The sequence below is a fragment of the Otolemur garnettii genome, unplaced genomic scaffold (genome assembly GCF_000181295.1).
Source record: "Otolemur garnettii isolate 467f Iridium unplaced genomic scaffold, OtoGar3 scaffold00003, whole genome shotgun sequence".
NCBI classification, from domain to species: Eukaryota; Metazoa; Chordata; class Mammalia; order Primates; family Galagidae; genus Otolemur; species Otolemur garnettii.
Window position 1 is genome coordinate 244,854 of NW_003852398.1, and position 22,644 is coordinate 267,497.

General features: G+C 42.6%; 1 protein-coding gene across 1 annotated transcript in view; it reads left to right on the forward strand.

The window, feature by feature from the left end:
* Nucleotides 1-22,644, forward strand: part of UIMC1 (ubiquitin interaction motif containing 1) — a 155,553-nt gene that overhangs the window by 16,630 nt on the left and 116,279 nt on the right. Inside the window, exons 2-3 of the mRNA XM_023515092.1 lie at nt 6,656-6,939; nt 13,483-13,637. Of these exons, the coding sequence (XP_023370860.1) occupies nt 13,491-13,637 (147 nt within the window). The 5' untranslated portion in view covers nt 6,656-6,939; nt 13,483-13,490. The remainder of the gene's footprint in view (nt 1-6,655; nt 6,940-13,482; nt 13,638-22,644) is intronic.

Genomic DNA, 22,644 nt, shown 5'->3' on the forward strand with positions numbered 1-22,644 from the left:
GCCTTAGCCACTTGAGCCACAGGCGCCAAGCCTATATTGTGTTTCTTTTTTTTGAGACAGGAGCCTCAAGCTGTCACCTTGGGTAGAGTGCTGTGGCATCACAGCTCACAGCAACCTCCAACTCCTGGGCTCAAGAGAGTCTCTTGCCTCAGCCTCCCAGGTAGCTGGGACCACAGGCGCCTGGCTATTTTTTGGTTGCAGCCATCATTGTTGTTTGGCGGGCCCGGGCTGGATTCGAACCCGCCACCTTGGGTGTATGTGAGCCACTTGAGCCACAGGCACCGAGCCTATATTGTGTTTCTTGAAAAACTCTTGTATGCCTCTGCAAATTTCTTCTTATTGTTTAGAAATATGATCATAGTATTATGTGTAGTCCCTTTGAGAAATACTAATAAGCTTGTTTTCTTGACAAAACATCAGAACTCAGCATCAGGAATTAATTCACACCATTTTTGGAGGACAAGATCATATTTTGTACAGGGATCTGGAGGATCATCAGTACAATGAATAAATGGTTGAACGAAGTCATGAGTGATGAAATCAGAACTCTTGAAAAGCAGTAAGATGTTGCTGAGGGTTTTACCTTTCAGAGAACTATTTCTAGTATGCATCCTTCAGGACACTCCAGTTAAGCTTAGGAAAGACTTTGCCCCCAGAATATTGAAAGCTTCCTGGACTTTAGTGGTGAACTCTGGAAATTCTCCCATCTTAATTGTGGCTGTGTTCTTATCATTGGACCATTACATTTCTTCTGCTTCATCATCTCTGTCTGGCTGAGAATATGTTGATGGATAATCCCTTCCATAAACCACCAGAACTCCATCTTGAATCCTTCACATTCTGAGGAAGTGGAAGAATAACACCCTTTTTTATTTTTTTAGACTAAATCTCACACTGTAGCCCTGGCTAGAGTGCTGTGGTGTCAAAGTAGCTCACAGCAACCTCAAACTCTTGGGGTCAAGCAATCCTCTTGCTTTTAGCCTCCTGAGTAGCTGGGACTACAGGTGCCTGCCACAAAGCTTGGCTAATTTTTTTTTTCCATTTTAGTAGAGGTAGGGTCTGGCTCTTGCTCAGGTTTGTCTTGATCTTCTGAGATCAAGCAATCCATCCCTCTCTGCCTCCCAGAGTGCTAGGATTACAAGTGTGAGCCCCTGGGACCTGCCAAGAATGACACTTGATTGTAAGGCTCCTGAAGAGCGAGTTCTAGGTGGAGAACTGCCAGTGCAGCACATGCTGCTTCATTCTCCAGTTGCCTTTCCCCTGTTTCTGGTTTTTCTATTATGATTTTCTATTCTGTTTATCTCTCTTTGTGCCCAAAAAGCCGACTTTTTTTTTTTTTTTTTAAAGATACAGGGTCTTGTTCTGTTGCCTAGGCTATAATGCAGTGGCTTGATCGTAGCTCACTGCAACCTTAAATTCCTAGGCTCAAGTGATCTTCCTGGCTCAGCTCCTAATGTAGCTGGAACTATAGATGCATGCCACTACACTTGGCTAATGTTTTTTTATTTTTTAGAGACTAGATCTCACTCTGTTATCCAGGTTAGAGTGTAGAGGCATGATCATAGTTCATTCATAATCTTGAATTCCTGGCCTCAAGGGGTCCTTCTGCCTTGGTTTCTTGAGTAGCTGGGACTATAGGTACACACTATTATGCCTAATTAAAAAAAATTACAAAAATTATGTTCAAACCCTGCCCTGCCTCCCCCCTCCCCCAAATTACAAAAATTAAAACCTAATTAAAAAAATCTTTTTGGTAGGAACACTTTCTGCAGATTTATTTTTATTTTTGGTTTTACTGTGTTGCCTAGGCTGGTATTGAACTTCTGGGCTCAAGCAACCCTCCTGGCTCTTCCTTCTAAAGTGCTGGGATTGTGTGGCTCCTGGGACTCAAAGGAATAGGGCGCCGGCCCCATATGCTGGAGGTGGCAGGTTCAAACCCAGTCCCAGCCAAAAACTGCAAAAAAAAAAAAAAAAAAAAAAAGAAGAAAGTGCTGGGATTATGGGCATGAGCCACTATACCTGGCTGATATTTTATTCCTAACCACTTGGCTTAGTGCCTAGCTGGATAAGCTCAAATATTTGTTGAGTATGTGGATGAAGGAACTGGAATGTAATTACTGAAATATAAACACTAGGAAGGTAAGGGAATTTGACTCTTGTTCTCTGATGAACAAGTATTCCAATCATCTAAGACAATACCTAGCCCATAGTAGGCACTCAATAAATATTGGTGGTAAAGATGAATAAGTACTGGACTTTGGCTTTAGGTTTCTACTTATCTTTTAGCTCTCAGCTTAAATGTATTTCCTCAGAGAAGCTTTCCCTCATAGCCTCTGACAAAATTTTACATTTCATAGTTTCTTGTACTTTCCCATCATAGCTATTCAATAGACTTGTGTATTTTTTTGTTCCTCACTAGACTGACAGAGTCTGATCTGTCTTGTTTCCTGTATTCTTAGTACCTTGTATTAGAGTACATAGTTGACCCTCACTTATTGCTGCTGACTGATGGAAGAAGCAACCAGATATCTTAGAATGGCCGTTCAAAGTTTAGAGGAGGAGATGTTCTAAATAGCTTAAACAAAAAAAGGGAATTTATTGGTTTATATAACTGAACTATAGGAAGGAAACAGTAATTGGAATAATGGCTCACCAAAGATGTCCACATTCTAATCCCCAGAACTTGTTGGGTTTTTTTTGAGACAGAACCTCAAGCTGTCACCCTGGGTAGTAGAGTGCCGTGGCATCACAGCAACCACCAACTCCTGGGCTTAAGCAATTTTCTTGCCTCAGCCTCCTGAGTAGCGGGGACTACAGGCGCCCGCCACAATGCCTGGCTATTTTTTGGTTGTAGTTGTCATTGTTTGGCAGGCCTGGGCTGGATTCAAACCCACCAGCTCTCTTGTATGAGCCTGGCACCCTAACTGCTTGAGCTACAGGCATCAAGCCATTTATGTGTGTGTGTGTATATTTTTTTTAATAGACTTTTTTTTTTTTTTGCAGTTTTGGCCAGGGCTGGGCTTGAACCCACCACCCCTGGTGTATGGGGCTGGCACCCTACTCCTTGAGCCACAGGTGCTACCCACCAAGCCTTTTTTTTTTTTGAGACAGACTCTCACTTTGTAGCCCTCGATAGAGTGCTGTGGCATCACAGCTCACAGCAGTCTCATACTCTTGGGCTCAAGTGATCCCCTTGCCTCATCCTCATGAGTAGCTGGGAATACAGGCACCTGCCACAATGCCTGGCTATTTTTAGAGATGAAGTCTTGTTGTGGCTCAGGCTGGTCTTAAAACTGTGGGCTCAGGCAATCCACCTGCCTCACCTCCCAGAGTGCTAGAATTACAGGTGTGAGCCACTGTGCCTGGACCCCAGAATTTGTTAGTGTTATCTTTTGCAGGAAAAGGCATTTTGTAGATGTGATTAAGTTAAGGATTTTTTTTTTTTTGAGACAGAGCCTCAAGCTGTCACCCTGGGTAGAGTGCCATGGCTTCACTGCTCACAGCAACTTCCAACTCCTGGGCTCAAGCAAGTCTCCTGGCTCAGCCTCCCAAGTAGCTGGGACCACAGGCACCCGCCACAACGCCCGGCTATTTTTTGATTGCAGCCATTATTGTTGTTTGGCAGGTCCGGGCTGGATTTGAACCCACCACCTTAGGTGTATGTGGCTGGTGCCTTAGCTGCTTGAGCCACAGGCGCCAAGCCAAAAGGATTTTGAGATGGGGAGATTATCCTGGATTATCTGTGTGGGCTGAATGTAATTACAAGTCTTTATAAAAAACATGCAAGAGGAGTCAGTCAGAAAGAGAAGGCAATGTAATGAAGGAAGCAGATTTCAGAATTGAAATCTGAAGATGGAGGAAGAGGCCACAAGCTGAAGAATAAAGGTAGCCACCAGAAGATGAACAAGATAAGGAAATGGATTTTTCCCTCCTAGTCTCCTGAAGAAGCAGCTCTACCATCATCTTGACTATAATCCAGTAAAATAATTCAGACTTTTGGCCTCCTGAACTGTAAAATAATAAATCTGTATTGTTTCAAACCACTAAACTTGAGGAAATTTGTTGCAGCATTCATAGGAAATTAATCATTGGCTCTCCTGGTTTTTGCTTTCTTTCCTTTTCCTTTTCATTTTTTAGAGACAGCATCTCCTGGGCTCAAATGATCCTCCTGCTTTATCTTCCTAAGTAGCTGGAATTACAGGCTCATGCCACCATGATTGACTTATTCTTTTTTTTTTTTTTTCTGTCTGAGTGTGACTCTATCACCTGGGCTAAAGTGCCATAGCCTCAGCCTAGCTCACAGCAACCTGAAACTCCTGGGCTTAAGCAGTCTTCTTGCCTCAGCCTCCTGAGTAGCTGGGACTATAGGCACATGCCACCACACCCAGCTAATTTTTCTATTTTTCAGTAGAGATGGGGTTCTCATTCTTGCTCAGGCTGATCTTGAACTCCTGAGGTCAAGTGATCCTTCAGCCTTGGCCTCCCAGAGGTGCTAGGATTACAGCTGTTAGCCACTAGGCCCACCCACAGTGTTTGAGAATTTATTACTAGCCGGGCATGTTGGCTCATGCCTGTAATCCTAGCACTCTGGGAAGCAGAAATGGGCAGATTGCTTGCACTGAGGAGTTTGAGACCAGCCTGAGCAACAGTGAAACCCCATCTTTACTAAAAATAGAAAAACTGGTCAGGCCTTGTGGCTGGCACTCAGTCCCAGCTACTCAGGAAGCTGAGGCAAGAGGATCGCCTGAGCCCAGGAGTTTGAGGTTGCTGTGAGGTATGATGCCATGACACTCTATCCAGGGTGACAGAGTGAGACTCTCAAAATTAAAAACAGAACTTATTCCTATGGGAGAATCTTGGTATTGGCCCCCCACAATTTTCTTCATCATCAACAAATAGCCACTGGTTACAACTTTATTTGAAGAAATAATTGGGAAAAAATACTTTCAAAAGATTTGGCACAATAGCTCTGTGAAGAAAACATAAGAAGGAGGGCCCAAAATGTGCACAGTCTCTACAAAAAATACAAAGTGGCAGCAAATCACAGGGACCCACGTGCAATCAAAGACAAGGTGTGGTGACAAGAGGAGTGGTTCATACCAAACCAAAAGGAGGAGACAAGCAGTGAAAAGCTTACTAAAAAAGGTAGCTGCTGCTTTAGTCCCTGTGAGAGAGACTAGAAATATATAAAAGTATGCAGTGAATGCAGCAAACACATCAAAAGAGGAAAAGGTAATGAAGAACACATAGAAATTGTGACTAAAGTGTATATAAAATATATAGGTTTTCCATGAATTTACAATATTTTTTTGAGGTTAGTGACTGACCCTCCCATTGATGTTCATTGAATTGTCATTGGTATGCGACTTTTAATTTTTAAAAAATTTTTTTAGACACAGTCTTGGTCTGTTGCCCAGAGTAAAATGCCTTAGCACCATAGCTCAAAGCCATCTCAGCATCTTGGGCTCAAGTGATCCTCTTACCTCAGCCTCCAGAGTAGCTGAAACGTAGCTTAAACTACAGGCAGTCACCACAAAGCCAGCTACTTTTTCTCTTTTTAGTAAAGATGGAGTCTCACTCTTGCTCAAGCTGGTCTCCAATCCTGCCTGAGCTCAAGGGATCCTCCCTCCTCAGCCTCTCAGAAGTGTTAGGAATACAGGCATCAGCCACTGTGCCTGGTCTAAACAGTAGTGTTTTATGTATTTTTATTTTATTTATTTATTCTCTTTTGAGATAGTCTGACTCTTTTGCCTCAGGTTACAGTGCAGTGACATTAGCCTAGCTCACAGCAACCTTAAACTCCTGGGTTCAAGAGATCCTCCTGCCTTAGCTTCCTGAGTAGCTAAAACTATAGACACCCTCCACAACCAGCTAATTTTTCTATTTTTATTTATTTATTTATTGTTTGGAGACAGAGTCTCATTATGTCGCCCTTGGCAGAGTGCTATGGTGTCATAGCTCACAGCAACCTCAAACACTTGGGTTTAAGCAGTTGTTTTGCCTCAGCCTCCTAAGTAGCTGGTACTACAGACATCTGCCATAATGCCCAGCTATTTTGTTTTCGTTGTTGTACGTAGTTGTCATTGTTTAGCAGGCCTGGGCAGGGTTGGAACCCACCAGCTCCAGTGTATGTGCCCGGCACCCTAACCACTGAACTACAGGCGCCAAGCCAATTTTTCTGTTTTTAGTAGAGATGGGGTGTTGCTCTTGCTCAGGCTGGTCTCAAACTCCTGAGCTCAAGGATTCCCTGCCTTGGCCTCCCAGGCGTGAGCTGCCACACTCAGTTTTTTTTTTTTTATGTATTTTTAAATTTAAGTCATTTTACAATGTGTATATTTGGCATGTTGTATTCAATAACTCATGTTGTTATGAGCTATCAAATGTTTATGCATATAGGATTTCCTTTATTATTTGCTGTAGTATTTTATTGTATTATAAGAACATTTTACGTTTTATTCATTTGTGTCTTACTGGACATTTCTCCTGCTCATATTTTTTGCAAGGAAGCAGGTTTTCTTGAATATGTCTTCTTGTGCACACGTGTAGAAGTTTCTTTCTGTATTTTTCTAGAGGTGAAACTGTTAGGTTTAAAATACACATTTTAAATTTTAGCATATCGAATGGTCCTCACAAGTGGCTGTTCTCTACGTCTTAGCTTTCCTGAGAGCGATGGCAAATGAATGATACAACTCGAGTACCTCGCACACCCCAGAGCTGGCTGCTGCTGGGGGTGGTGGAGCGCCCCTGTGCACTTGGTACGTCCCAGCGGCGGCTTGCCCGCGCAGGACTATTGGTTTCGTCCTCGGGCGCCCGCGCCTGCGCCCGCTGCGCTCTCCACGGTACCTCCCTCGCGCGCGCCCGGTAGCGCCAGACTCTAGAGGTTCTGCGGCCGCTCCGGATCCCCATCGTCCCGGAGGAGGGGCTCGGCGGCGCCGGCTGGTGAGTACCTGCAGTCTCCGCACACCTCCAGCCCGCCCTCTTCCCGCCTTGTCTTGGCCCTCTGGAGGCCCGCGGCCGGCCCCTCACCGAGAGGGACGCTTCCCAACGCTGAAGTAGGCCTCTCCGGACGCCAGGGCGGGCCCCTTCCGCTGCTGAGGTGGGCTTCCCGAGCGCCCGGTTGGGCCCCTGGGGACGCCGGTATGGGTTCTTCGGGACGTCCGGGTGGGAGGCCGGGGACGCCGGGTGGGATCCTGGGGACGTCTGGATGGACTCGTGACGACGGAGTGGGCCCCTCGAGAAGTCTTAGTGGGCTGCTGTGGATGCTGAGGTGAGCTTCCCGGACACAGGAGTGGGTTTCTGGGGACGCTGAGGCGGGCTTTCGCCTTCGCTTGCCTGGCCCCACCCCTCCCACTTTCAGGGCGGCTGGTATTCTCTCTGAGGGTAGCCGCTCGCTCACGTTCCAGCATCTGTGGTCTCATCTGTCTCTCCCTGGGTGTGGAGGCTCGGTTACCGCTTCTTCCCCGCACCCCGCGGGGTGCCTCGCCCGGGCCCCTCTGCCCATCAGCTTACTCTTGTTGGGAGTAATTTTTCCCTCATTAATTCTTTGCCTTGACAAAAAGATTTCTCTTGGAAATCCTTGTCATCACATACCACTTTACCTTCCAACAGACCCGGCATTCCGCTGTGTGCGACAATAGCTCTTCAAACCTTTTGTACTTCAGCATTTACTTAATCCTCACGACAACCTTGGGGGATATAGGTACTATTTATTATCCTATTAATTATGCAGATGAAGTAACTGAAAATGGAGGACACACTGCTCATCAGTGGCAGAGCTAGATTTGAATCCTGGCACCCAGACTCCCAATATTCTTGCAGTTACTCACATACCATGCTGAGCTGTATAAATACACTCAGGAAAAAGTGAAAAGTTTTCCTGTCTGTACTGTCTTTGTTTCTCTGTATAGTGAGGCAGGGCCTTGTAGTTGAATCAAAAAAAGTGTTTTTGTGGCTCACACCTGTAATCCTAGCACTCTGGGAGGCCGAAGCTGGTTGGTTGCTGGAGCTCAGGAGTTGGAGACTAGCCTGAGGAAGAGCAAGACCCTGTATCTTAAAAAAAAAAAATAGCTAGGCATTTTGGTGGGCACCTATAGCTCAAGCTACTGGGAAGTCTGAGGCAAGAGAATCACTTGAGCTCAGGCAGTTCACCTGCCTCCACCTCCCTGAGTGCTAGGATTACAGGTGTGAGCCACAGCACCTGGCCACTATCTTTTTCTTTTTAGATACAGAATTTTGCTCTGTCACCCAGGCTAGAGGGCAGTGGCATGAACAGAGCTCAACTGCAGCCTCCAACTCCTGGCTACCATGTCTGGCTCTTTTTAAAAACTTTTTGTAGAGACCGGATTTCACTAGTTGCCCAGGCTGGTCTTGAACTTGTAGGCTCAAGAAATCTTCCTGTCTTGGCTTCCCAAAGTGCCACTGCACCTGGCCCTTGCCCATGTTTTATTTTTCTTGAGAGTGTGTGTGTAATTGAGACAGAGTTTCACTGGTCACCTGGGTTAAAGTGCCATATTGTCAGCCTAGCTCCTAGCAACCTTAAACTCCTAGGTTCAAGTGATACTCCTGTTTCAGCCTCTTGAGAAGCTGGGACTACAGGATCTGCCCAGCTAATTTTTTTATTTTAATTTTAATTTTTTAATTTGTTTGAGACAGTCTCACTTGGTCACCCTCAGTAGAGTGCTGTGGTGTCTTAGCTGACAGCAACCTTAAACTCTTGGGTTCATGTCATTCTCTTGCCTCACCCTCCCAAGTAGCTGGACTGTAGGTGCCTGCTACAATGTCCAGCTATTTTTTAGAGATGCGGTCTTGCTCTTGCTCAGGCTGGTGTCAAATGCGTGAGCTCAGGCACTCCACCCACCTCAGCCTCCAAAATACTGGGATAACTTTTCAATTTTTAGTAGAGATAGAGTCTTGCTCTTGCTCAGTCTGGGCTTGAACTCCTGAGCTCAAGGGATCCTACTGCCTCAGCTTTCCAGAGTGCTAGGATTACAGGCATGAGCCACCACACCCAGCCACCCTTGCTCATGTTTTAATTGGGTTCTTTGTTGCTGAGTTTAGGAGTTCTTTATGTATTTTGTGTATTAGCCCCTTACCAGATATATGATTTGCAGATTTTTTTCTTTTTTCTGTTTTGTGGGTTGCCTTTTCACTCTGTTGGTAGTGTCCTTTCATTACAAAGGTTTTTAATTCTGATGTGGTCCAGTGTATCTGTTTTTGTTATTATTACCTGCGCTTTTGGTATCATATTCAATAAATTATTGTCAAGCTATGATCAAGCCATTGTGCTCCAGACTGGGCAACAGAGTAAAACCTTGTCACTTAAAAAACAAAACAAAGGCTTGGTGCCTATAGCTCAAGCAGCTGAGGTGCCAGCCACATACACCAGAGCTGGTGGGTTTGAATCCAGCCCGGGCCTGCCAAACAACAATGATAACTACAACCAAAAAATAGCTGGGCATTGTGGCAGGCACCTGTAGTCCCAGCTACTTAGGAGGCTGAGGCAAGACAATCATTTAAGCCCAACAGTTGGAGGTTGCTATGAGCTGTGATGCCATGGCAGTCTACCCAGGGTGACAGCTTGAGGCTCTGTCTCCAAAAAAAAAAAAAAACACCAAACAAAAAAATAAAACAAGGTGAGGGAGGGGGAAATGAGGGAGTGAGGAGAGGGGAGGAGGGAAGGGAATGGGGGTTTATGGTATATGGCACACCTCTTGGGAGCAGGACACAACTCTAAGAGGGATTTTACCTTACGAATGCAATTAGTGTAACCTAATTCTTTGTACCCTCAAAGAACCCCAAACAATAAAAAATAAATAAAAGGGAAGGGGAAAAATGTGGAAACTGCCAAACTGTTTTTTAAAAGGATCGTAGTACCTTGTACAACAGTAGGATCTCTCCAAGTTGACCACCCAAGGGACTATAACAAGGGTCAATACACAGAGGTGGTCAACATCAGGAACTATGCCTGATGTACTGGTACATACATGTGGTGTATATCTACTCTGTGAAAATTAGGTGAACTTAGGGAGGTAGTCAGTGTAGGGAAGTGGTCCACTATGGACCACCAGCAATATATTCCTTCCCAGCAGTGTATCAGAGTATTGCTCTATATCCTTGTCATCACTTGCTGTTTTTAGACTTTTTAAGTTTTTGACTAGCTAATAGATATGTAGTGGTATCATTGTGTTTTATCTTTATAAACTTCATTGCTAAATAGTTGACAATAAATTCCATTCCTTTGAAGTATACAGTTGGATGAGTTTTTCCAGTTGTATACATAGTTGAAACTTACCATGATCATGATATAGGATATATCCATAATTCCCAAAAGAGTCCTTATGTCCCTTTTCATTCTGTCTCTTCCTTCACTCCTGGCCTTAGGCAACTCATGATTTACTTGTTGTCACTATAATTTGCATTTTGTATCAGTGGAATAATAAAATCTATATGTTTTGTGCCTGTCTTCTTTCATCATTGAACATAATGATTTTGAGATTCACCCATGTTTTGCTTGTATCTTCTTTGCCTTTTTTTTTTTTTTAAAGGTAGAGTCTTACTCTGTTACGTAGATTACAGTGTGGTGGCAGAAATCATAACTTACTGTAGCCTTTAACTCCTGGGCTCAAGCAGTACCCTGCCTCAGCCTCCCAGGTCTCTAGGACTATGGCACATTTTTCCTGCTTTTTGTAGGAAAATTATGTTTTTATGCAAAACATAAATTTTTATGTTGCCCAGATTGGTCTTGAACTCCTGGCTCAAGTAATCCTCCTTCCTTGACCTCCTAGAGTGGTGGGATTACATTTGTGAGCCACTGTACTCAGCCTGTTTCTATATTTATGAATTATATATATACTAATATATTTATTTTGTGTATTAGAAAACATAAAATCAAAATGTAAGGATGAAGTACAGTAGAACCTCCATAGTCAGCCACTTCCATAATTAACCTAATTTTCATAGACTGAATATGTAGCACAGGTACATATCAGTACAGTAGGCCTAGTTCCTTCCATTGACCTCTGTATGTTGTCCAGTTTGTTGCATCCTGTGAGTGATCAACTTACAGAGCTTGTACTGTGGTGAGAACACTTGGCTAGTAGACTGTAAACATCCTTAATAAACATAAAAATGGGCTCCGTGCATAGTGGTTACATCGCCAGCCACACATACACTGAGGCTGGTAGATTCAAACCTAGCCTGGGCCAGCTAAACAATGATGACAACTGTAACAAAAAGTAGCCATGCATTGTCCCAGCTACTTTGGAGGCTGAGGCAAGAGAATCACTGACGCCCAAAAGTTGGAGGTTGATGTTAGCTGTGATGCCACAGTACTCTATCCAGGGCAACATAGTAAGACTCTGTCTCAAAAAAAAAAAAAACCAAAAATGTACACTAGGAGGCTGGTTATATTACTGAACATGTCTAGGTTGATTCTGAAAATGTAGTTTTAACTAGAACCGTGGTAGTTCTAAGCTACTGTAGGTCTTTAACTGCTTTGGGAATTGGATGAAAACTATAAAAATTTACCCAAGGAATGTATTAAAAAAAAGACAAGTTTGCAGGGCCACACCTGTGGCTCCGTGAGTAGGGTGCCGGCCCCATATACCGAGGGTGGTGGGTTTGAACCCGGCTCTGGCCAAACTGTAACAAAAAATAGTTGGGCGTTGTGGCGGGCGCCTGTGGTCCCAGCTACTTGGGAGGCTGAGGCAAGAGAATCGCCTAAGCCCAACAGCTGGAAGTTGCTGTGAGCTGTGACGCCCCAGCATTCTACCAAGGGTGACAAAGTGAGACTCTGTCTCTAAAAAAAATAAAAAATAAAAAAAGATAAGTTTGCATATAATTTCAAGAGATTGTAAATAACCTTGAGGCTGATCCATGGATTCATTTAGGGCTAGTAGTCAGAACCTTGTGGCCAGGGTTAAGAACTCTTGCCTAGCAGTTCTGAAAGTATTAATCTAAGATCTATCTTTTTGATTTGTCAGATTTCATATAATTTCCCCTCAGGTGTCTTTGATGTTTCTCTCTTGGCCCTGAAGAGATATGTTTTCTCTTTCTTTGAGTAGTTTCATTGTGGTAATAGACCCAAATCTAAAAAGGTGATGTGGTTGGGTGTGATGGCTCATGCCTGTAATCCAAGTACTTTGGGAGACCATGGTGGGAGGATTGTATGAGCCCAAGAGTTTGAGACCAGACTGAAAAACATAGCAAGACTTGTCTCCACAATAGATCTTAATGAAGTCCCAGATACTTGGGAGGCTGAGGCAAGAGAATCACATAAGCCAAGGAGTTAGAGGTTGCTGTGAGCTGTGTTGACACCATGGCATTCTACTGAGGGTGATAAAGTGAGACTTGGTCTCTACCAAAAAAAAAAAAAAATTAATGAAATGAATTAGCTGGGTTTGGTAGTACATGCTTATAATCCCAAATACTCAAGAGATTGAGGTAGGAGGATCACTAGAGTCTAAGAGTTTGAGGCTGTAGTGAGGTATGACACCAATGCACTTTTAATGTGGGCAACAGAGTAAAACCCTGTCTTCAACAACAACAAAAATATAAAAAGGTGGGGTAAAATGAGTTATTAGAACTGAAGACTTTATTCATTTGTGAATAAATTTGTGGCACCATTTTTACAAACCTGGGTATGTTTTTTATTTCTGCAGTAGTTTTGTGTTTGCAAAATTGCCTCCAATACTTGAGAATTTATATAAAAATTAATTTTATTTAGGAAGTAAAAATGTCATTTTATTTGTGTTTTAATTTATATAATGATAACCTGATAGATTAAATACTTTCATATATTTGTATTTCATGTTTTTTTCTTGTGAATTGGCAATGTTTGGGTCTGTTTCTGCTTCTATAACAAAATACCTTAGACTGGGTAATTTATAAACAATATAAATTTATGCATGGTTCTTTTTTTTTTTTTTCTGAGACAGTCTCATTTTATTGCCCTCGGTATAGTGCTGTGGTGTTACAGCTCACAGCAACCTCAAACTCTTGGGCTTAAACAATTCTCTTGCCTCAGTCTCCCGAAGTAGCTGGGACTACAGGTGCCTGCCATAATATTGGGCTATTTTTTAGAGATAAGATCTTGCTCTGGCTCAGACTGGTCTTGAACTCATGAGGTCAGGCAGTCCACCTGCCTTGGCCTCACGGAGTGCTAGGATTACAGGTGTGAAACACTGTGCCTGGCTGTTATTCACAGTTCTAAAGTCTGGGTAGTCCAAAATAAAGGTGCTAGCAGATTTGGTGTCTGGTAAGGGCTTGTTCTCTATTTAAAAGGAAGTACCTTCTTGCTGCATCTTCACATGGCAGAAGACCAAACTGGGCAAATTGGTTCCCTCAGGCCTCTTTTATAAGGGCATTAATTCCATTTATAAGGATTTCATTCTCATTATCCAGTCATTTTTCCTTTGTATAACCAAATTGAATAGCTTCTAGAAAACTTACACTTTGAGTAAATTATTTGTCCTTGTATTCCAGACACAAGGATGCCACGGAGAAAGAAAAAAGTTAAAGAAGCCTCTGAATCTCAGAACCTGGAGAAGAAGGATGTAGAAACTACCAGTTCTGCCAGTGCGAAGAGGAAGCGTAGACTTGAGGATGCATTCATTGTGATATCTGATAGTGACGGAGAGGTCAGTATTCTGGAAAATGGAGTTCTATATCTCAAATTAGGCCTCTGTGTCCATGAATGGTTTGTTTTATGACCGTACCTAATGCCAGCTTGCCAAGACCGTGTAATTTTTAAGTAGTTTTGTTTTTATTTGTAAATGGATTAAGAATTACTTAAAAGAAAGTCATGCTGTTTGGTTGATGATGGATCATAGGTCTTCAGTTTTGTAATAAACTAACACAAAATGATATTTTAGAACTATTTGAATAATTTAAATCAATTGTAAATCTTAATTTTTGTGTGTGTGGAAAGAGAGAAAGAAAATGTGAATGTTGTTAGGTTACTAAATATGCTTTAGATATAGTATCACCTAGCCACCAGTAACTATTAATTTTAAATTTTATTATTTTTATTTTTTTTTATTTTTGAGACAGAGCCTCAAGCTGAGCCCCTGGGTAGAGTGCCATGGCTTCACTGCTCACAGCAACCTCCAACTCCTGGGCTCAAGCGAGTCTCCTACCTCAGCCTCCCAAGTAGCTGGAACCACAGGTGCCCGCCAAAACGCCCGGCTATTTTTTGGTTGCAGCTGTCATTGTTATTTGGTGGCCCTGGCTAGATTCGAACCCGCCACCTTAGGTGTATGTGGCTGGTGCCTTAGCCACTTTTGAGCCACAAGCGCCGAGCCTAGTTTTTTTTTTTTTAAATGAAGTCTTGCTACGTCGCCCAGGCTGGCCTCATTCAGTGCTCCCACCTCAGCCTCCCAAGTAGCTGTGACTGTAGGCACAAGGCACCATGCCTGGCAACTGTAGCTTTATAATTATTTTTGAAACCAAGTAGTGTCAGTTTTCTAACTTTGTTCTTTGTCAGAGTTATTCTGTCCATTCTAGGTCCTTTGCATTTCTATATCAATGTGAGAATCAATTTGTCAGTTTCTACAGAACCTCTCTTGAGATTTTAATTGGACTGGTTTTGAATTTTTAGGTCTGGGGAGAAATGGCATCTTAATGATATGGAGTCTGTGTTTTGTTTTGTTTTGTTTGAGACAGAGTCTCACTCTGTTGCCCAGGTTACAGTACCATGGTGTCATCATAGCTCACAGTAACCTCAAACTCTTGTGCTCGAGTGATCCTCTTGCCTCAGTCTCCCTAGTAGCTGGGACTACAGGCACTCACCACAACATCCAGCTAGTTTTTCTCTTTTCAGCAGAGACAAGGTCTCGCTCTTATTTAAGCTGGTCTTGATTGAACTCCTGAGCTCTAGAAATCTATTGCCCTCAGCCTCCAGGAGTGCTAGGATCATAGACATGAGCCACCATGCCCAATCAACCCTTAGTCTTTAGATTAAATGAGTCTTTTGCTTAGTTTCTCTAAGCAGTATTTTATAGTTTTCAGTCTACATGTCTTTCACATATTTTGTCAGATTTAACTCTTAGTATTTCATGTATTTTTAAGCTCTTGTAAATGGTATTTAAAATTTTCACAGTTTGTTGCTAGAATATATGAATAGAATTGATTTTTGTGTATTCTTGAATTTTGTAACCTTGCTAAATTCGCTTATTCTCATAATTTTTTTTTTGTAGATTCCATTAGATTTTCTACTTGAGAATAGTCATGTTGTTTATAAGACTGTTTTACTTCTTCCCTTCCAGTGAGGATGCTTTTTCTTTCCTTTTTTTTTTTTTAATTAAATCATAACTATGTACATTGATGCATTTATGGAGTTCAGTGTACCGATTTGATGTACAATGTGAAATGCTTACATTTTAATTATTAACACATCCATCACAATTATACTCTTTTTTTTTTGAGACAAGAGTCTTACTGTGTTGCCCTAGGCGGAGTGCCGTGGCATCTTAGCTCACAGCAGCCTCAAACTCTGGGGCTTTAATAAAAGATTCTCTTGCCTCATCCTCCCAAGTAGCTGGGACTACAGGCGCCTGCCACAATGCCCGGCTGTTTTCTTTTTTGAGACAGAACCTCAGGCTATCCCCCTGGGTAGAGTGCTGTGGCATCACAGCTCACAGCAACCTCCAACTCCTGGACTCAAGTGAGTCTCCTGCCTCAGTCTCCCAAGTTGCTGGGACCGCAGGCACCCACCGCAATGCCCAGCTGTTTTTTGGTTGCAGCCATCATTGTTGTTTTGGTGGGCTCGGGCTGAATTCAAACCCACCACCTTAGGTGTATATGGCTGGTGCCTTAGCCACTTGAGCCACAGGTGCCGAGCCCCGACTGTTTTCTTGTTGGAATTGTCATTGTTGTTTAGCTGGCCTGGACCAGGCTCGAACCCGCCCGCCTCAGTGCATATAGCTGGAGCTGTAACCACTGTGCTATGGGCGAAGAGCCTATACTCTTTTCTTAATAGTTTTGAAATGTACCATTGCATCATGAATATTAGGTGAGGTCCCTGCAAATACCCTTCTTCCTCCCCCTTCCGCCTACCCCTCCCCTTTCCTCTTCTCTTCTACATTCTGGACTGTAGTTATGTTTTATCATTCATATGAATTTGTAGGTGATTATATATTGATTTCATAGTAGTGTTGAGTACACTGGATACTTTTTTTTTCTATTCTTGAGATATTTCACTAAGAAGAATATGTTCCAGTTCTATCCAGGTAAACATAGAAGATATGAAGTCTCCATCTTTTTATGGCTGTATAGTATTCCATAGTGTACATATACCACAATTCTTTGATCTATTCAGGGGTTGATGGGCACTTGGGCTGTTTCCATGTCTTGGCAGTTATGAATTGGGTTTCAGTAAACATTGTGGTGCAAATGTGTTTGTTGTAAAATGATTTTTGATCATCTGGGTATATACCTAGTTGAGGAATTGCATGATCAAATGGTTGGTCTACTTTTAGTTCTTTGAGTATTTTCTAAACTTCTTTCCAAAAAGCTTGTATTAGCTTGCATTCCCAGCAACAGTATAGAAGTATTCCCTTCTCTCCGCATCCATGCCAACATCTGTTGTTTGGGGATTTTGTGATGTGGGCTAATCTTACTGGAGTTAGATGATATCTCAACGTGGTTTTAATTTGCATTTCTCTAATGATGAAAGATGATGAACATTTTTTCATGTGTTTGCAGGCCATGTGCCTGTCTTCTTTTGAAAAGTTTCTGTTCAAGTCTGTTACCCACATAGAAATGGGATTATTTGTTCTTACTGATTAGTTTGAGTTCTCTGTGGATTCTAGTTATTAGATCTTTGTTGGAAGCATAACCAGCAAAATTGCTGAAGGTTGTCTATTTGCTTAACTTACTGTACTCTTTGCTGTGCGAAAGCTTTTTAGTTTGATCAGATCCCAGTAATGTACTTTTGGTGTTGCTTCAATTGCCTGGGATGGGGTGGGTCCTCCTCATAAAATATTCTCCCAAGCCAATTTCTTTAAGTGTTTTCCTTGCACTCTCTTCTAGTACCTTTATAGTTTCATGTCTTAAGTTTACATTTTTTCTTCAGAAAGAATCAATTTTTTTTTTTTTTTTTGAGATAGAGTTTCATTATGTTGCCCTTGGTAGAGTGACTTGGCGTCACGACTCACAGCAACTTCTAACTCTTGGACTTAAGTGATTGTCTTGCATCAGCCTCCCAAGTAGCTGGGACTACAGGCACCTGCCATAACACCCAGCTAGTTTTTGGTTGCAGGTATCATTGTTGTTTGGCAGGCCTGGGCTGTGTTTAAACCCACTACCTCTGGTGTATGTGACTGGAGCCCTGGCCGCTAAGCTATAGGGCTGAGCTGAGAATCAATTTTTGTTAATAGTACTGTCAAAGGGGTGTTAAAATCTCCAACTATTATAGTGTAGGGAGATATCAAAATCAAGTTGTTCATAATCATTAGGCTTTGCTTTATAAATTGAGGAGCATTCTGGTACGGTGCTTAAATGTTAATTATCGAAATCTCTTCTGAGAATATCCTGGAGAGCTGGTATTTCCTTTGACAAATATGTAGTGACCATCCTTATCTTTCTTTATCTTTGTTGGTTTAAAGCCAATTGTAACTGCAAGTAAAATTGTAACACCTGCTTTTTTCTGATTTCCATTTGCCTGTATTATAGATGTCTATCCCTTCACCCTGAGTCTCTTTTTTTTTTTTTTGAGACAGAGGCTCAAGCTGTTGCCCTGGGTAGAGTGCTGTGGCATCTCAGTTCACAGCAACCCCCAACCCCTGGGCTCAAGCAATTCTCTTGCCTCCACCTCCCAAGTAGCTGGGACTACAGGCACCTGCCACAATGCCTGGCTATTTTTTGGTTGCAACTTTCATTGTTTGGCAGGCCCGGGCTGGATTTGAACCTGCCAGCTCAGGTGTATGTGGCTGGCGCCTTAAGCACTTGAGCCTCAGGCGCTGAGCCACCCTGAGTCTATTTTTATCCTTTAACATAAGATGAAATTCTTATGCAGCAGATATCTGGTCTGAGTTTATGTATCCAGTTGGGCAACCTGTGACTCTTTAGAGGACAATTTAAACCATTCACCTTAATTGAGAGAATTGATAAGCCTGGTAGTGTTTTGAGTGTCATGTTTTTCAAACATCCAGTAGACATTTTTAATCCTTTCACCACTGTGAAAGTTGGGTTTTGTTCAGAAATTTCTGAGTGAGTTTACTTTGGTGGTAGAGGATTGTGCTGGTCATTGTGGAGGATGGGTCTGAGAATATCCTGGAGAGCTAGTTTAGTTATGGCAAATTTCTTCAACATGTCTATGTCATTAAAGTATTTGATTTCTCCATCACAAAGGATACTCAGTTTAGCTGGATACAGGATTCTGGGCTGAAAGTTGTTTTGTTTTAGGAGATTGAAGATCAATGACCACCGTCTTTTGGCTTGAAACATTTCGCCTGAGAGATCTGCAGTCATTCTGGTATTTCTCCTTTTGTAGGTAATGCTTTTCTTATGTCTGGCTGCTTACAGAATTTTCTCCAAAATATTGCCAATTTGGCAAAGTCATCTTATTTGCCAGTTTGGCAAAGTTAATCACAATATGTCTAGGAGATGCTTTATTTGCAGTTTTTGGCCAGGGCTGGGTTTGAACCCACCACCTCCAGGCATATGGGATCAGCGCCCTACTCCTTTGAGCCATAGGCACCACCCGAGATGCTTTATTTGGACTGAGTCTTCCTGGGGTTCTGAAACTGTCTAATATCTGAATTTCTGTATCTCTTGCAGTGCTTGGGAAATTCTCCTCCATAATCTCTTGGAGTAGAGCATGGTCTATTCAAGGATGTGGTCCCCTGAGTTTCATGTCTTAAGTTTAAATCTTTTATCCAGTAAGAATCAGATGTTATCTGTACCTTTATAAACATTTTCTTCTCCTTCAGGAATTCCTATAAGACACATGTTTGATCTTTTGGAGTGATCCCACAACTGTCTCAGGGAATGATCAGTTTTTGCTCTCCATTTGTTTGTCTCTTTGAGTGTTTGGGAATGTTCAAAAGCTTTGTCTTCAATTTCAGAGATCCTTTCTTCTGCCTGGTCAACTCTATTACTGAGGGATTCTACTGTATTTCGGAGCTCCTTGAATAACTTTTTTGTTTTAGAAACAGAGTGTTACTTTATCACCCTCGGTAGAGTGCTGAGGCATCACACAGCTCACAGCAACCTCCAACTCCTGGGCTTAGGCAATTCTTTTGCCTCAGCTTCCCAAGTAACTGGGACTACAGGCGCCTGCCACAATGCCCAGCTGTTTTTTTGTTACAGTTTGGCCAGGGCTGGGTTTGAACCCACCGCCCTTGTTATATGGGGACCAGCTGAGCCACAGGGGCCGCCCCATCCTTGAATAACTTTTTCATTTCCTTGAGCTCTGCTGTCTCTTTTCTCTTTATGTCCATATCTTTGGTGACTTTGTCTTTGAATTCATTAATTTCTTTTTTTTTTTTGAGACAGAGCCTCAAGCTGTCCCCCTGGGTAGAGTGCGGTGGCATTACAGCTCACAGCAACCTCCAACTCCTGGGCTCAAGCGAGTCTCCTGCCTCCGCCTCCCAAGTAGCTGGGACCACAGGCGCCCGCCACAATGCCCGGCCATTTTTTGGTTGCAGCCGTCATTGTTGTTTGGCGGGTCCGGGATTCAAACCCGCCACCTTAGGTGTACGTGGCTGGCGCCTTAGCCAGTTGAGCTATAGGCGCCGAGCCGAATTCATTAATTTCTTGAGACAACTTTAGAACTACTCTTTGGATGTCAATTTTAACTTTTCTTCCATTCTAGTCATCTTATTTGCTATCCATATTCTGTAATCAATTTCTGACATTGCAGCCATTTGTCTATGCATGGCATCTTCACTTGTATCTCCTTTGTCATTCCTTGAGGGGGTTGATCTACTCTGGTTATTCATGTTGCCAGAGTTCTTCCATTGGTTTTACACGATGTTTATTTTCCACTGTTTGGTTATTGGAACTGGTAGGTGAGATTGAATTGGGGTTCCCAGGTAGTAGAGATAAAATCAGCACCTTATCCAAGCGCTAGGCTTTGTAATTGTGGCTTATTCCCTAAAACTTTACACAGGTCCCTTTCAGAGTTTTGGCTGGAGACTCTTGAGGACCTACCTAGTGTGATAGCGCAAGCTGGCTGTATTTTGAAATCAGCCAACCTCCATCCTATCCTAAGAAGTCACGGTATTAGGTTTAAATCTCAGCTGTAGAGAGATACAGACAACTGCGGTGCCCTGCCCCCACCCTTCAGTTCATTTCTGCTATAGAACTTGGAAGGTCATCCTCAGAATGTCCCTGGGTAGACAGCCCCAGACGTGAGTTCCAATCAAATTGTCTTGGGCAGTACAAACCCTGCTCAACAGAAAGGGATCTAAGGGTCTCCAACAGCACAATTGGAGCCAGAGGTCCACGCCCCCACCCAGCAGACTCAGTCCACATTGGTATCCTCATCTCTGCTCACCAGCCCACTTGGTGTCAGGGGACCATGCCCCTACCTGCAGGTCTCAGTCCACACCTGGAGTCTTGCCAGCTCTGTTGGAGTCAGGGGACTACACCATTGTCCTCAGGTCTCAATCCACACCGAGTAAGCCTCTGCTTGCCCAGTTGGAGCCAGGGACCAGCCCTGCCCTCCAAATTCAGTCCTCGATGGGCAATCACTCTCCCACTTGTAGGTCCCATCAGAGCTGGGGCCAGACACAGCCTGAGGGTCAGCACCACCACTGGCTGGGCAAAGTCATAACTAGAGAACTGCTCCTCCTACCGAGGAGCAGTTCTTCCCACACCCTCTTTCTTCCTCCACTACTCACAGATCCTATCCTAATGTTTGGTGATCCACACTGCCCAGATCACTTAGGAAAAGACCAAACACTTTGTGCTCTGCAGGGGGCAGAACTTCAGACCATCAAGTGAGGCTTCCTATCTTTGGCTTCATAGAGTCCAGTTCTATCCACTTTTTCTCTTTCTAGTCAGCCATCTTCCTTTTGTTTCTTTTTTTTTGTTTAATTGCCTACCTAGAACTTCTAGTATGTATAATGTTCAATACAATTGGTAAGAGTAGGCATCTCTGTCTTGTTTTTGATCTTAGGGGGACAGTATTCACCCTTTTGCCATTAGGTATGATGTTAGCTATAGGTGTTCCATAGATGCCATTTATCGGGTTGGAGAAGTTCTTATCTGTTCTTAGTTTATTGAAGCTTATGATTAGGAATGGATATTGGATATTGTCAAGTGCTTTTCTCTCTATATTGGAATGAACTTACAGGTTTTTAGTCTTTTAATATGATGAATTACATCAATCCTTGAATGTTAGACCAGTGGAACATTCTTGGGATAAATTCTACTTGCTCAGGATGTATTATCCTTCTATAATATTGTGGCATTTGACTTGCTAAAATTTTATTTAGGATTTTGTACTTATGTTCATGAGGGATAAATTGGTTTACAGTTTTCTTGTAATGTCTGTCTGGTTGATATCAGGGCAATTTTGGCTTCTGAGAATGAGTTGGGAAGTATACTTCAGTTTTTTAGAAGAATTTCAATAGAATTGATATTATTTCTTTCTTAATCCTAGTACTCTGAAAGACTGAGGCAGGTGGATTGCCTCAGCTCAGGAATCTGAGCCCAACTTGTGCAGAGAGAGACTCCATCTCTACAAATAGAAATTCAAATAGAGAAACTAGACTGGTGTTGTAGCAGGCCGTTGTAGTCTCAGCTATTTGGGAAGCTGAGATAAGAGGATTGCTTGAGCCCGAGAGTTTGAGGTTGCTGTGAGCTTTGACACCATAGCACTTAACCCCAGGGCAACTGAGTGAGACTCTCCAAAACAACACCACCACAAAAATACGCATATTTGGTCTAAGTCTACCTTCAAATGGTGTCACAATTTCATATATAATAAAACCATCTTATAATAGTATATATTTATTTCTCCCTGACCTTTATTTATTTTTATTAATATTTCTACATGTATTGTGAACACATGACTGTCCTTTTGTTCAAACATCCAGTTATCTTTTGATGAAAAGAAACAGTTTTGTTTGTTAATCCATGTAATTAACCATTTTTGGTTCTCCTTATTCTTTTGTGTAACTTCATATTTCTATCTAGTATCATGTTTGTTTTAGTCTGCTCAGTCTGCCATAACAAAGTACTATGGACTGAGGTGACTTGAACAGTGTAAATGTATTTCTTCACAGCTCTGCAGATCAGAAGTCCAAGATGCAAAATGTTGCCAGAGTTGGTATTTAATGAAGGCTCTTCCTTTCTTACTTTGTGCTTACATAACTCCTCCATCACTTTGTTGGGGGAAAAGAGAGTGACAATGTTCAGGCAAGCTCTTTGGTTTCTCTTACTGGGGAGGAGGGCGATTAATCCCTTCACCAGTGTCCCATCCTGGTGACCTCATCTAAGCCTAATTACCTCTCAAAGGCCTCCATCTCCAAATATCATCAAATGGAGGGGTAGGACTTCAGCTTATGAATTTTGTGAGGATACAATGTAGTCAATACTAATGTTCTTGCTTTCTGAAGAACTTTAACATTCTTGTGAGTAGGACTCTTGGAGATGAATCCTTTCAACTATAGTATATCTGGAAACCTTTATTTTATT